The 16,181-nt window shown below is 47.9% G+C and overlaps 1 protein-coding gene across 5 annotated transcripts in view; it reads left to right on the forward strand.

Moving 5' to 3' along the window:
- Positions 1-16,181, forward strand: part of PCSK6 (proprotein convertase subtilisin/kexin type 6) — a 181,310-nt gene that overhangs the window by 49,927 nt on the left and 115,202 nt on the right. For all 5 annotated transcript variants that reach the window (XM_057720346.1, XM_057720347.1, XM_057720349.1 and 2 more), the window contains 4 exons: positions 5,611-5,721; positions 6,237-6,380; positions 7,812-7,888; positions 9,876-9,964. In XM_057720346.1, the coding sequence (XP_057576329.1) occupies positions 5,611-5,721; positions 6,237-6,380; positions 7,812-7,888; positions 9,876-9,964 (421 nt within the window). The remainder of the gene's footprint in view (positions 1-5,610; positions 5,722-6,236; positions 6,381-7,811; positions 7,889-9,875; positions 9,965-16,181) is intronic.

The following is a 16,181-nucleotide window of genomic DNA, read 5'->3' on the forward strand; positions in this document are numbered from 1 at the left end:
AAAAGTCCACACAGATCACCTGGGGGTCGTGAAGACCCAGTTGCACTTTCTACTCCAAAGTGTTTTTGAAAGTCTGTGTGTGGTTATAACATATTTGAAATCTGTAGTGTATTCATTTAACTTCATTGCTTCATTCAGGGAGCATTTAGCACACTCCTACTTTATACCACATATCGCCTGGCATACAGAAGAACAGTGGTAAGCAACACATAGCCCGCGTGGTCTGCACAGGCCAGTGGGGAGCCGAGGGTGGTCACACTGACCCCGGACACATCCAGCCAGAGCTGCGGCTGGTGCTGGACGAGCCAGGTCAGGGAAGCCCCCGGCGCCTGGCCCCCGGCAGAGACACACCTACCTTTGCAGCATCAGGAATCAATTTGCCTTTTCAGCAAGAAAGAGGACAGGACTTTAGTCCGACAAACCTTTGCCGAGTAGGTCCCTGTTACAGGCAGGTGCTGGCTGAGAGCTGGAGAAACAAGCGTGACTGAGACACATCCCTCCCTCTGGGGGAGCGTGGGCTTCTGAACAGATGATGTCCACGTCCTCGGGTGAAGGCGGCGTCACCGCGCACACACCTGCAGGGGCACAGGAGTCCCGGGGGGCCCACCCTGGCCGCCTGCTTGTCAGGGAAGGATTCCAGGGTGGGGAGGGTTAAAGAGGAACACAAGTCACTTGGCCCAGTGAAGGGGCACCATGAGAGCCAGGCCTGTGGGTAGAGTGAGAGGCAGGGCTGGAGGAGGCCCTGGGTGAGGGTCAGACTGCATTGTGCATCGGTAGTGTAGCAGGGACACCCCAGGAGTCACGTGACCTCCAGATGCCGGTGATGGTGGCCATGTGAGCCTTGGGGATGGGATCCTGAGTCCTTTAGGAGACGTTCGTGTTAGAGAGGCTCCCAGCTTCGTTCTGACTTGAGGGACGGGTGAGATTTTGTGCCGCTGAGTTAGGAGAATGAGGAGAGTGAGAGCAGCCTGACTTGCGGGGGGCAGGACCCACTTTGGGGCAGCTTTAGGTTGAGAGGACGGTGTGGAGAGGTGTCCAGGGCTCTGCAGTGTGCAGGGGAGAAGAGTGAGGGTGGGGGCCGTGGGCCTGTGTGGGTGGGGTTCCAGCCGGAGCTGGCGCCGGTGGGTATACCGGGATGGCCATTCTCTTCCAGTTTTTCAGATATCGGGGGAACTTCCCTGGTGGCCCAGTGGCTAAGACTCTACGTTCCCAATGCAGGGGGCCTGAGTTCAATCCCTGGTCAGAGAACTAGATCGCACATGCCACAGCAAAGAGTTGGCGTGCCCCCACTAAAAAGATACTGCAGCTGCAACTAAGACCCAACACAGCCAGATAAATAAATAAATAAATATTAGAAAAAATAAAATATTGGGAAAGAGCTGCTGCCTCGAGCCCCCGTCCCAGTGCCCCTCCTGCAGCCTCAGCCCCTCCTCAGGGGGGCCTCCAGATCCTCCGTTAGCAGGACAGCCTCATGGATTCTCAAACATTTAAGATCTCAGCCCTGATCAAGGCTGTATCCGTCTCCCAGGGCGGCCGTAACAAATGACCACCAACCGAGTGGCTTAAAACAACAGAAATGTATTGTCTCACAGTCTGGAATCCAGCTGTGGGGAGGGCAGTGGTCCCTCCGAGGGCTCTCAGGGAGCATCCTTCCTTGCCTCTTCCAATTCCTGGGCTTGTAAAATCTGTCTTCACAAGGCCTCCTCCTCCTGTGTCTCAGCCTCCCTCTGCCTGTCCTTTGTAAGGACACTTGTCATTGGATTTAGGGCATACCCGTGTAATCCAGTGTCTCCAGAGCCTTAACTTAATTACATCTACAAAGACCCTTTTCCCAAGTGAGGCCACATTCACCAGTTCTGGGTGAATGTACCTTCGGGAGGCCACCAGTCAACTTCCTACAAAACCTAAGGAGAGTGATATGGAATGAGCAGGACCTGTCTTTTCAGTGATATTTCCCCTTCCTTCACTCCCGTGATCTGAAGGCTTTGCAGAGTGATCAGTTCTCTTCCTAAGAAGGCGGGGGACCCACCGTGAGATCTCAGCTCTTACCACACACGCTTAGTCACGTGTATTTGAATGTGCTCCAGGCCCACGCATTTGCAGGCTTACCTGGGGTTAGGACTTACCTTCCAAATATATTCCTGTGGCCTTGGAAGGTAGACAGTGTGTACCGCTGTCTCTCCCCTGCCTTTTTCACCAAGAGAAGGTGTGAACACCTCCTTTAGAAGTTCTGAGGGAACTAGTAAGAAAAAAAATATCAAATTGTACACTTTAAATATATGCAGTTTATTGTATGTCAATTATATCTCAATAAAAGTTCTAAAAAAAGAAGAAGAAGAAGTTCTGAGGGGTCTGGTGAGCAGACCACAAACGAAGCTGCAGTGTAAAGTGTAAAGCAGTGTAAAGCAGACCACAGCTGGGCAGACTGACAGCAAAATACAATGACTTTCTTTTTGCATTAGACCTCTTAGGGGAGGAAGAATACTGCCAGTCCTACTGAGCATCTTAGGTTTCTTTTCCTCATAGAGATAATCACAGGAAGAACATCACTGTCAGCAGCTCCCCGCCCCCCCCCCCCCCCCCCAGCCTGAATCTCACCTTCATCACTGGCTAACCATTTATATTCCTTCCTCTGCAATTTTTTGGAATAACTTCAGAAGGATAGGTGTTAACTCTTCTCTAAATGTTTGATAGAATTCACCTGTGAAGTCATCTGGTCCTGGACTTTTGTTTGTTGAAAGTTTTTAAGTCACAGATTCAGTCTTGGTACTTGTGATTGGTCTGTTGCAGCTCACGGTTGTTTGACAGTTCTGCAAGGACCTTCCACAAGTGACATGTCCTTAGGGATCCTGAACTGTGTGTTCCTATGTCATAAATAGCGTCACTATTCATAATGAGGGTACCCCTTTTGGGGACAGTGCAGATGCCATTTGATGGGGGAGCCTGTTTCAGGCACTTGGTGTGGGGTCATCAGCATCCCTGACTTTCCTGGAGAAACCATGTGGCTCTGGGTTCCAACCTGAGGGGCCTCTGAAGCAGAGCTCTGGGTCTGAGCTGGAGGGTGGGGGGCCTTGGTCCTGGATGGGAACCAATGGTGTTTACACTCAAGCTCACATTCCCAGAACCTAGCGCCTGACCCACAGTGAGATTCAGTGCAGCTTTGGTGAGCGAGCCACAGAATAAGGGACTGTGGGGGCCATGCTATCAGGGCAGATCTGGAAAATGGCAGGTTGATGGCATCCAGAAGCTCCTCGCCCTTTCCTGGAGTGGGTGAGAAGCAAGGCAGTGGCTGGAGCCTGGAGAAAGGAGGTGGGGAGCAGGCCCTGACCGAGTGACTGCTGACTGAGTCAACCTGCGTGACTGGGAAGTCACCTGTTAGTCCATCTCCACAAGCCTGGCGAATAATTTATTCTATCCAGTTCCATTGGCCTGACAGTGCCTGGGTGGCTGTCAGAGTCTTACAGTGACCTGTCCCAGGGGCAGGGCTGCCCCGGGACCACGCCACAGGGAGAGCCCCCAACTCTGCTGTGGGCCATTGGCCATCACAGCTCACCCTCAGAACTGTGGGTTACGTTGGGTTCTTACCCAGAGCCCAGCAACAGCTGGAGGCCAGGTGCCCTCACTCTTTTATCCCACTAGAGGGTTGTTTTGTGACTTCTGGCACAATGCTTTCCTATGTCCCCTGCCTGATTCGGGGGAGTCACCCACTCAGGCTTGAAAGATGAGGGTTCATGTCCTTTGTGACGGGACGTGCAGCTTGGTGGGCACCACAGCTGGAAGGTGCTGGATGTCGGTAAGATGGGTAGTGAGTCAGCCAGGCAAGGTGGGTGGGGGCATCCTGGGAGCTTGGAGCTGTCAGTGGTATGTGTACCATTGCACTTTATAACAGGATGCCTAGCAGGTTGGGAAATACAGTTTTCGGTATTTTATACTGGGTAAAAGCTTTCTGGCTCAGGCAGTAATATATGAGGAAGTTACAAAATGCCATCAGAGGGTGTTATGAGCAAAAAGCTCACTGTACAGTTTTATATTCCATGGAAGATCTATCTGAGGCAATTATAAATTATCTAGGACTTGGGTCTGGGCTTGTTTTAGTGCCTAATCCAAAATGTTTTTGAGCTCTTTGTGGCATTTCTAAGGAACCTGATCTATTGGTGTTTTGTAGACGTCACATTGGTGGGGGGACAGACTGTGATATTTTTTTCTAAGCATTTTGTCCTGTCAAGCAAGGATGTCTTGAGATTAGTCGTCACCCTTAGATGTGAATGAGGCTGTTCTTTCCTCTCTGAGGACCATGTGGGGAGGTTGAGGCTGAGAGGTCTGAGGGGGAGCTGCTTGGCGCTTCGCCTTTGTGCCTTCATCCCCCTGGGGTGACCAGCCTTGGCCTGGCCTCCAGGTCACCCAGGGCCTCCCCAGCCCCCGCCAGACGCTTCATCCTCCTCCTCCTCCCCTTCGCCTTCCCTACTCTGGGCCCCATGTCGACCTCCTCGGAGCCTGCATCATACCCTGGGCTGCGTGATGGGTGTCCCCGACAGGAGCACAAACTTCGGAGAGCAGGGCCTGGCGCCCCCATCCTGTCCATCTCAACCCCAGTGTGGAGCTGAGCCCCAGTGAGAGGCGTACTGAGTCGGGGGGCTCCTAGCAGCAGGACGAAGAAAATGTTTCAGTTCAGGGCATGGGAATTCTAGTCCCTACATCTTTTAAAAGTGGAAAAACTCTTCCACCTTGAAAAGCTCTTACACTTACACATACACTCATGTCAGGATGATACAGCCTTGTGCCAGGCAGGGATGTGCGTGCTTTATATGCCAGTGCTCCCTTGTGACAAGCAACAATGATGCCCATTGTACAGATGAGCAAACTGAGGCCAAGGAGGCTAACTGATGGCTCTAAGTCACAGCTGGTGAGTGTGGGGTCGGCTTTTGAATCCAGGCAGCCGGGCTCCTGGATTCCTGCTCTTAAATAACATTTATCCTGCCTCTCAAGCTTTTTTCCTTGGTTGTGAAGGCAGGTCATGCCGATTGAAAGAAATTTATAAAACCCTGAAAAGAATTCAAAAATTTAAATGAAATTTAAATGTCGCCATTCAAGGAATTGCTGCTATTGATAGTTTGGTGTGTCTGTTTCTAGGTTTTTCTCTGTGCATGTTTTGATCCATGTCTCCAATAGCTGCTAAAAATTCCAATACGTGTATTTATCACAATTAGGCGTATCCTCCCTGTAAAACATTCTACTGCCAGGTCCTGATGACCATTTGGCTGGTTTCCTCCCTCTGTTCACTCTTTCTACACCCATGCATGTACTTGCTGTTAGTTAGGGTCAAGGGTCATCGGAGAATTTACTGGCAACTTTACAAGGTCTTTTTTTCAGTAGGATGATTTCAAACTCTATGAGAGTGGTCCTGTTCCCTCCCCTACAGACCCAGACTGGTTCTCGTCTTTCAAATATGGTCACTTTGAAGTGAAAATGTCTCCTGGGAATTTACCATCCAAGGCATCTAACAGACACAGATATTCATGGAAAAGGACGCCTGGAACACCTACGAAGTGGCCATGTGAAACCAGCAGATCCTTTTTAAAACAAACAGTAACTGTATTTCTCCCCTGCTAGGTGAAATGGCTCCAACAACAAGAAGTTAAACGCAGGGTGAAAAGACAGGTGCGAAGTGACCCTCAGGCCCTTTATTTCAACGACCCCATTTGGTCCAACATGTGGTACATGGTGAGTAGGACTGGGCCTCTCTGTCCCCGGAGCATTTGCAGGGCAGTGTTTCTGAGACGGGTCAGTTTCCCCCAGGAAAGCTAAATTCTCATGACAGCTCCAAACAGGCACACTTCATTTGAGTGTAAAACTCCTGTTTTAATGCTGTGAGGCACAAGTTTTCTTGTGAATTTTTCTTTAATTATGTGACAGTCCAGGGTGAGGGGCTCTTTGAGCAGGGGAGTGATTGGCTGCATGGTATAGGACTCACTGCGTGGTGAGTAGCGGACAGAGCCCCTGGAGGGTGGTGGATGTCCTAGGAAAGTGATGGACAGATTGCCAGGGGCAGAAAAGCAGTGGAGCCGCCAAGCGGACTCTTTCCAGAAATGGGTGGTAGAAAGAGGGTCCTGCTCTATCAGGCACCGGAAAGCGTTTCCTCTGTGTTCTCTCACGAGCATAGGAGTACCTCTGCTGGGTTTATGGGTCTGTGTCAACCGTGTCTGTGCTGGGGGGCTTTGTGTCTTCTGTGCCTGTAGCATTGTGGTGACAAGAACAGTCGCTGCCGATCAGAAATGAACGTCCAGGCGGCATGGAAGCGGGGTTACACGGGAAAAAACGTGGTGGTCACCATCCTGGATGATGGCATAGAGAGGAATCACCCCGACCTGGCCCCAAACTATGTAAGTCAAGCCTTGGAACTGGCAACTGGCATGCAGAGACACTCAACCGCACGGGTCATTAAATAAGGACAAATTTATAAAATAATAAGGTGCCTTCCCCTCCTTACATCAGACAATATAGAAAGCTGGGAGGGCTTGTGAACTGAGCTCCCCTGCTGCCCGGGGCCCAAGATTTGCAGAGGGATTTGTCCACATGTTAGAGAATTCACATGTATTTCTGGGAACGGGTCCTAAGAAACTCAGAAACGTGTGCATAGAGGTGGCCATCAGATCAACATCAGCAATGTGAGAAATGGCAGGGTTAAGATGTGGGGTCTGGACTCAAACTGCCTGGACTCCTGGCTTATTAACTCCAAGACCCTGAGGTAGTTACTTGACTTCTCTTTGCCTCAATGTCACCATCTGTAAAATGGGGTCAGTAACAGGACTACTATCTCCCTGGGTAATTGTGAAATTAAATGTCTTCATAAATGTAAAGATGAGAGCCTGGCACATAGTAAATATGAGAAATGCATTTGCTATTCTAAGGCACCTGGGTGCCTTGGTTAAGTCAGTCATCCCATGTCCGTTTGGTAGACAGTTATGCACCCTGAAAGATGACAGGGTTTTTTTTTTATTTTTCAAAAATTTTATTGAAGTATAGTTGATTTACAATGTTGTGTTAATTTCTGATGTACAGCAGAGTGATTCAGTTATGCATATATATGTATTCTTTTTCATTTTCTTTTCCATTATGGTTTATCACAGGATAGTGAACATCATTCCCTGTGCTTTACAGTAGGACCTTGTTGTTTATCCATCCTCTATATACTGGTTTGCAAAGAATGACAGTTTTGAGGTCAACAATCTGGAGAGCTTTTATAATGTGTTTTTAAAGGTGGATAGGAAATTACACGAATACTATAAGTATATAAACAAAAACATACATGTTAAAAATATAAGATGAAAGAAATTCTGACACATGCTACCACATGGATGAGCCTTGAAGATATTATCTAGTGTTTGCCACAGAAAGACACTCTATGCTTTCACTTATGTGAGGTCCCTAGAGTAGTCGAATTCATAGAGACAGAAAGCAGGTGGTGAGTGCCAGGGGCTGGGGGAGGGGGATGGGGAGTGAGTGTTTCACGGGTGCAGAGTTTTGCAAGATGAAAAGAATTCTGTGGACTGATGGTGGTGATGGTTGCACAGCAGTGTGAATGTACTTAAGCCGTTGAACTGTGCATTTAAAAATGGTTAAGGTGGTAAATTCTGTTATGTGTATTTACCACCATAGTGTGTGTGTGTATGTATTTATAAGATTAGAGTTATAGTAAGAGAGTACCAAATGTGTCTTTTTCTCTGTTTCCAGTCGAGGCATAAAAACAATTTAAAACAGGGCTGTGATATGCCAGGCCATTTCTCTTCCGTCATGAGGGTTTCATTTCTTAGGATTCCTATGCGAGCTATGACGTCAATGGAAACGATTACGACCCGTCCCCGCGATACGACGCCAGCAATGAGAATAAGTATGTCACCTGGTCCTCCTTGCTTCCCTTTCCGTCTCCCTGCATCACCGTTGGGCTGGCCCATAGTCGGGATCCCGGAATGGTGATGGGCCAGAGGCACCTCCTGGCTGCCTGGCTGGGTCCAGGGCTGAGACAGGAGCCAGCCCCACGCAGCCCTTCAGGCACAAGGCCACCTCAGTGGCTTCAGCCCCTCCCTGAGGGAGGTCACCGCTGCTGGTCAGCTAGCAGTCGATGTTGGACCAGCATCGCTCCTGTTTGCAATGTTGTCGGAGTATTTTAGAAGAGTAACCCTCCACAGCCAGCTGTGTTGAGACTGCAGTGTGGTCTGTGGGAGCATAGGAGTCAATGTCTGAGCCTTTCTGAGTCTGTCTGTGGCCTCATGAGGGAGGTGGCAGGGGCGTGTGTGATGCTGGGTAGATTGGGGCTCAGATCCCAGGCCTGGCTGTGTGCCTCTGTGCAGGCTGGGTGACCTTCTTGAGTCTCTGTGTCTTAGAGACCTGTCGTGGCCAAGGCTACTCACCCCCCAGGGCTATGGGGGGGGTGGTGGTGAGATGATGGGTGATGGACACACACCAAGGGTGTTCAATCAGTGATCTGTTGTCATCGTTACTTTGCAAATGAAGGGAGGGGGTGTCTGGAGAGATTAGGTGATTCAGCTCCGTCAATGGCAGCCCTGGGGGTGGTGACCATTTTCCCAGACTCTGCCCTGGAGTTCGTTTGCTGTGTCCTGCCCTTCCTTTCTCTATCAGGATGCCCCATGCCCCAGCCCTTCCCATTCTTACAAAAATATTTAGAGAAGAACAGAAGCCCTTTCTTTCTTCTCCATTGTTGACATGATGCTTGCCAAGGTGTGGCTCCCTCCATAGTATTTTAGGTTTCGAAGTTGATTTGATTCTGAGGTTCAAATCCCGGTGCCCACAGGGTGCTATGCAGGGAGGCTTGGTGGGCAGACGCGGCCAACACGATGGACGGCAGCACTCCCGGGAGCCGCAGAGGCCCCGGCCCACGTCCCCAGGTGCCCTTCCCGCTCAGCAGCCAGCCCACCGTGGCTGCAGGGCGCCTGGTCTCCCAGCCCCAAGTGCAGGGGGCAGGGAGGGGTAATCCAGACATGGCGGAGTGATCTGCGAAGGGTGGGGTTGAATGCTGAGTGGCACGCTGGGCAGCGTGCCTCGGGTGCCCCTCTGGCCTCGGGTGTGCGAGGTCCAGAGGGCGGAGGGCTGCCTCCCCGGGGGCTCACGCACGGCCAGGGACTAATTTTAAAGGCGGTTTTAAATTTGAATCAATGATTCTCATCCCCTGTGGACTCTTCTCAGAGATGTGCTGTTTAAACTTGCCCGTATTTTGGTCTCTGCTGGAGGAACTGACCCATTGCAGCATGTTGCAGAATAGGGTCATTACTGAGGAGAGTGATCTGTTTATTGGGTGACCTCTTCCTAGTCCGCCCACCGCTGTTGAGTGTTCCATTTCCAGCCTTCTTCCTTGGTTCCATTTCCTTCCTTCTTCCTGCTGCAATAGCGATGGAAAGGGGAGGGGGAAGGCTGCCCAAGGTGAGCACAGGGGTTGGGGCATACGGGGGACAGGACCTAGGTCCTCATTTGTTCTTATTTCAGCTTGGCAACCAGCCAGGCATCTACACGCTGTTGTCAGTCACAGGACGCAGAGCTTGGGAGGAGGGATGCTTGGGCCCCGGGTGCCAGAGCAGGAGACCCAGCCCAACGTGAGAGCATCCCACCTACAGGGTGGAGGGAGGGCCTTGCCAGCCTGCGGGGTTGGTGGGGACAGCCCAGGCTGTGCAAAGCCTGCTTGATGCCGCTCCCGGAGCAGCCATCAGAGGAAGGGAGCCGATGGGAAGGAATGCAGGGAAAGGGCTTCAGCATCCTCCTCGGGCTTAGGGATAACCACTCTTCTTGCAGGAGAGCTGAGAAGGGCACTGAACCCACTTCAAGGTGCCGGCTGAGTCCTAACTTCGTTTTTTCCTTTGCCTCAGGCACGGTACTCGCTGTGCAGGAGAGGTCGCAGCTTCAGCCAACAACTCTTATTGCATCGTGGGCATCGCGTACAATGCAAAAATTGGAGGTAAGGCCCAGGAGCGTGCCGCCCGGGGGCTCGGGCCTGGGGCAGGTGTGCCAGACACATCCCTCCTGCGAGTGTCAGGAGCTGCACTTCCATTGGCCTCCGCGGCTGAGTCGGACCCTGGGCCTGACTTCACGCTTCCTGGGACCTGGAGGTGGAGACGCTGCTCACTGTTTTGCCTGAAAACCCTCCACAGGTCCTGTGGGTGTGGCCACTGACTCACTGCTGTCGAGCAGACCAGTCCTTCTAAGAGGTGTGGGTCCCCTCCTGCTGCCCGTCCTGCCCTCCCTGTGACTTTCCCAGCATGGTTTACAGTTTTCACTTGGGACGAAGGCCTCTCCTTGGCCCTGACTCCCACTCAAGCCTCCTGGCTCACTGCTTCTGCCCCTTGGCTTTAGCAAGAGGACATTTGTCATAGTGACCCTCAGAGATGTCTGGTCTCCCCTATTTATGATGGGCGGATAGCATTTGCATCACTCCAAAAGCCTCTCCCTGCCTCTCCGTTAGTCTCAGTTCATCCATCACTTACGGTCGCTCACGTCCTCTCTGCTCCATGGAGCGCTCCCCAAATCCAGGTACCCCCCCCAACCTTGTTTACTGGGAGAGTCAGCCTTCCAGGTCCCTGTAAGGTGTACTGCCTGACCCTGAGTGTCTCTGGCTCTGTTGTTTAGTTTCTCCATTTGTGAGTCAAGGTTCTCTTGTTAGGATGGGGCTTTAGAGCAAAGATTCACACATACTCCTCTCCACCCCGCTCTACCCCCCCACCCCCTGAGCCTGGCAGATTGACAACTCAGACTGGCAGACAGTCAGTCAGCAAGTGCCTGGTAGGTGCACATTACTGAGCTGGCACTGAGCAGGTGCGGCTGGGGCATGAATGGTCTTCGACCATCCACATGACCTCGGGGCACTGCCGTCCTTGCCTGGGGCTCTGGCCCTTGGTTTAGATGTGCTCACGCACGCCCATGGCTGTGCTGGAATGCTGCCTTCCCAGAGTGTGGCCTTCTCTGCTGCTTTGCCTTTGTGGAGGTGGCTGTAGGTCCCTCAGCTCTACTATGAGCAGCACAAGGTAGGGAGGTCAGGCCAGGGGTTCCCTTGGTCACCCAGTCCTTGGGGGAACTTGAGTTTTGAAAACTGGGTCCCCAGCTTTCACTTAATTAGGACCCTTTGCATACTGTTTTCCTTGGAAATGTTTGAAGTGGCTGGGATGTGTCATTCTGTGATATCATTAACTAGCAACGGCATGTCCTGCAGAACGTATCAGGAGACTTCACCTGGCCTCACTTCTTTGTGGATAGTTCTTTTACACTGAGATGTGTAAGGTTTCCCTGGAGGTTTTGATGAGTGGAGACACATGAGAAGTCTCCCTGGGTACCAGTTCCATTCCCACCACCCACTGGCTCTGTGTCCTTGGACAACGGGTATAAACTCTCTGCCCCTGGGGCCCTTTACCTGTCAGGGGAGAATGGCAGTAATGCAGGCTGCCTCCCCAGGTCTGTTAACATGATGATGTCTAATGCCATGTGTGAAAGCATTGGCTCAGGGTTAAGTCTGCAGGGAGCCTCTCAGCAACTCCATCTCTCCTGCTGAAACTCTCAGAGGCAGAAAAAAATGTTTTGTGTTGCTTTGAGTAAGGGTAGACCTCACTTTTGGGGTTGTCTGATCTTTGCTCCCCAAAGTCTGTGCAGCCACAACATTGACATCATCTGGGAGCTGTTAGAAACGCAGAATCCTAGCCCCCACTGCAGACCTACTGAGTCAGAATCTGCACTATAACAAGATCCCCAGACGGTGTGACAACAAATAGCAATTTGAAAAGTGCTGGTTTAGAGGGCTCTGGAGTCTTGACACCTACATCGTGGACTGCGCTGAGGTGTCAGTGAAGTAACAGAGCTAAAGAACCTCCAGAGAAAATGCACACAAATATAGTTTTTTCTCCCTAGGTTTGTTCTGTACTCATTGCATAATTGTATACTCAAGGTTCCCAGATTCTGGAGAGAGCACCTCTACTGCTAGGGCTTGGGAACCGGAATATTTTTTAATTAGTACATTTAATATTTTTGAGCATGCACTGCATGTATAATACTGTGCTAGCCACTGAGGGAAAGAATAAAGAGATGGCAGACACAATTTGGGACTTCCAGGAACTCAGCATGTCTTTGGGGTGAACGGTACCAGGATGGTACCAACACAAGAGACAGTACAGGACCACGTATGGAAGTGACAGAGGCAGGCAGGGTGCCCCAGGAGTGGCAAGGCAAGCGCTCAGGGAGGGCAGACGCAGGGAGGCACAGCATGACCTTGACGGGAGGGTCTGGCCGGAATGGGGGAAGGCTGAACAGACAGTAGGATCTGCACCGTGGAGCATGCGTATAGGGGTAGGGACATGGGGTGGGGTTTGCTGTGGAGACACAGTGCGGGGTTGAGGTTGGCGTTGACCCAGGGAATCTGTGACAGCCACGTCCCCAAAGCTGCTGCATACAGCTGCGGCCTCTCCACACAGGCAGCCGTACCTCTTTGTGCGCCTCCCTCCAAGCCCAGCCCGGACAGGGCAGCCTTCAGGCACCCTACCTTAACCTCCGTCTCTGAGTGATGGCACAGAGCAGGGAGTTTCTCTGAGATGCCCTGGTGTGACCATGAGCTCTACCTTTTTATATCTTTTTTTACTTTTAAAGTTGTTGTTCAAGAGGTTAAAATGGATATCCTAACTTATTCCAATTTGTGGAATTAACATTATACCACTTCATGTATAATATATGAACCTAAAACATTATTTGAGTTCACACTATCATCCTTTATGCCGTTGTTTTTATGTTTTACTTCATGTATTATAAACCCAATGTTTTTTCTTGCTTTAAACAGTTGGCTTTAAAATACTTATGAAAAGAAATATACTTACCTACATATTTACCAGTCCCAGTGCTCTTCCTTACTTTCTAGCTTCATATTTCTATCTGGTCTCCATTTTTCTTCAGCCTCAGAATTTCTTTTAGTATTTTAGTGTTTCTTGAAGTGTAGGTATGCTGGTGAGAAATCATCTCAGCTTTTATCTGACATTTATCTAAATTTCATCTTCATGTTGAAAGAAATTTTGCATAACGTCGAATTCTAGGGTGACATGTTTTTGTGTCCAGTACTTTGAAGGTGCTATTCCGTTGTCTCTGGCATCCGTTGTTTCTCAGGATAATTCAGTTGTCATCCTTACTGTTGATTCCCTTTATGTAATGTGATTTGTTTCTCTGGCTACTTTTATAGTACTTTTTTTTCGTATCTGTGCTTTGTCTGTGACTATAATGTCCCTTTGTGTAATTTCTTTCATAATTATCCAGCTCAGGATTTGCTGTACTTCCTAGTGTTATTTATTTTGTTTCTAAATCAAATTTGGAAAAATTTGTCAGTATTTTTTGTAATCCTGTTTTCTCTCTCTTCTCTTTGGGCACCAATTATCGTTGCTAGATTACTTGATATACCTAATAGGTTGAGGCTGTGTTCATTTTTTAAAATCTTTTTTCTCTGTGTGCTTCAAAATTGATAATTTCTTTTGCACTGTCTTCTTCAGGTTCACTAATCCTTTCTTGTGTGGTATCCAATCTGTTGTTAATTCTATCCAATGAATTTTTTTTTTTCTCTTTCCTACTCAGATATTGTACTTTTCTCTTCTATGGTGTCCATTTCTCTCTCTCTCTCTCTCTTTCTTTTTACCATTTCCAAATCTTTCCTGACATTCCCCTTCTTTTCACCTATTATATCTATATTTTATTTTGGACTCTAACATACTTATGAGTTATTTTACAGTCTTTTGTACTAATTCCAATAGCTATGTATTAGTACAAAAAGTGGGTATTTTTCTTTTTTTTTTAAATTGAAATATAGTTGATTTACAGTGTTTCAGGTGTATAGCAAAGTGATTCACATATATATATATACTTACACACATATACATATGTATCTTTTTTCAGATTCTTTTCCATCATAGGTTATTACAAAATATTGAATATAGTTCCCTGTGCTATACAGTAGGTCCTTGTTGTTTATCTATTTCATGTATAGTGTGTATCTGTTAATCCCACATTCCCAATTTTAAGTCAGACAGACAAAGACAAATATATATGATATCACTTGTATGTGGAATTTTTAAAAAATGATACAAATGAACCTGCAAAACAGAAATAGATTCACATAGAAAACAAACTTCTGGTTACCAAAGGTGGGGGGGCGGGGATAAATTGGAAATGTGGGTATGTTTCTAATCATTGGTATTTCTCTTTACAATGTGTACATTTGCACATGTCTAGTAATTTTTTATTGGACATGGGACATTGTTATGCTACATTGTAGGGATTCTTAATTCTGTTTTCCTTGAATACTGTTGCGTTTTCTTCTTGCAGTCAGTTCAATTTGAACTTGTGGAGGCTTGAGTTTTCATTTTTTATAATTGTTCTCTCTCAGATTTGCTCTTGGTCTTAGAGAAAATCCTTTAGCCCAAGCACATAATCTTTACTCATAGGTAGTGTGACGCTTTTGGTATTTAATGAAAAGACTGAGGCGTTTAACCAACAACTCTAACTTGGCAAGACTCTAACTCCAAATTGACTCCCTTGCAATGGGCAGTAGCTAGAATATCTGCTCACTCACTCATTCGGCCTTCAGTTATTCCTTTCCTTCTGGACTTCTTAGATACTTGCCCAAACATGTTTAGTCCAGCGGTTAGCCAAGTGTTTGAGGGAAGTTTATGTAGGTCCTCTTCTGTAGCTCTTTCCTTTCTAGGATTTCTCTGAATTTCCAGCTGCTCTAACAGTCCCAGACTCCATCCCACGACTCCCCAGGAGAATAAGATTGCATTTTTCTGATGAAGTTCTAGCTTCTCTGTATGAAGAGAAATGGGGAGTTCCCTCAGAGGAAAAGTCGTATCAACTTGCATCATACCCAGCACGGTTGCTCTTTTGAGAACTGAATTGCCTGCCTCTGCCTTCTTCTGGTTGTTTTCCAATGCCCTTAAAAAGTTGCTGTTTTCTTAAATAAGTGTTTAGTCCAGAATTTATAATTAATTATTTTTAGAAGAGTTAGTGTGATAGAAGGTACTCTGCCATTATTGGGACTGAAACTTGTGGTTTCTATTTCTTTATCAAATAGATGTGTGTTAGTTATCTATTGCTGCATGAGTTATTCCAGCAAGCTTGTTACCTAACACAGATAGTGGCTTAACTGAGTGATTCTGCCTGAGGGTCACCCATGAGGTTGGCTGTGACCGTAGACTGAAGGCTTGGCTGGGGCTGGAGTATCCACTTCCAAGATGGGTCACTTACTTGTTGTTGGCTAAAGTCCTCAGTTCCTTGTTGGCTGTTGGTAGGAGGCCTTGCTTCCTCATTATGGGGTTCTTAGAGTGTCCCTGTAGCATGGTAGCTAGCTTCCCTCATTGCAGGTGATTCAAGGAGAGAACCAGGGGGAAGCAGCAGTGTTTTTATGACTCAGTCTTAGAAGTCACATACTATCACTTCAGTCATACTCTATACTTTAGAAATGAATCCAGCATACACTCAAGGGGAGAGAAATTAGGCTGCATGTTCTGAATGGAAAAGTGTTGAAGAATTGTGGATATGGTCTAAAATCACCACAGATGGGCTCCTAAAAGTTTGACTATATATTTATACAAGTGGAGTAATTTTTTCTACCAACTTTCTTTGTACACTTGCATGTTTCTTACATGTTTTATCACATAAAAATAAATTGAATGAAAATAGTAGAACTGTCCAAATTATATCTTTAATATGCTTGCTAGAACATTACTAATAAGTCAAGATAACTCCAAAATATATGTAATGCTTTATCAAAGTGCAGAAGAGGACAGGGAAGGTAAAATATGGATGAATTCTGGTGAAAACAGGAGTAACCAGTACTTACTGAGCTCTTGCTAGATCACAGGCACTGATCTAAGGTCTCTGTATGTATTGTCTTATATAATCTCTACAAAATACTATGTCACTGATGTTGCTTTTATCCCCATTTCACAGATGAGGACCAGAAAGTTTACATAACCTACCAAAGATCAAACCAAGCTGACTCCAGGGCCAGCTCTTAGTTCCTACTCTTTAATAAAAATCTTTAGACCATATACACAAAGTGTGGATGGATGGATGGATGGATACATGGATGGACAATTTTATTTCTTTAACATTTGATCATACTATACAGATGACTCCTGATATATGATGGTTTGACCTGC

The sequence above is a fragment of the Hippopotamus amphibius genome, chromosome 2 (assembly GCF_030028045.1).
Source record: "Hippopotamus amphibius kiboko isolate mHipAmp2 chromosome 2, mHipAmp2.hap2, whole genome shotgun sequence".
NCBI lineage: Eukaryota > Metazoa > Chordata > Mammalia > Artiodactyla > Hippopotamidae > Hippopotamus > Hippopotamus amphibius.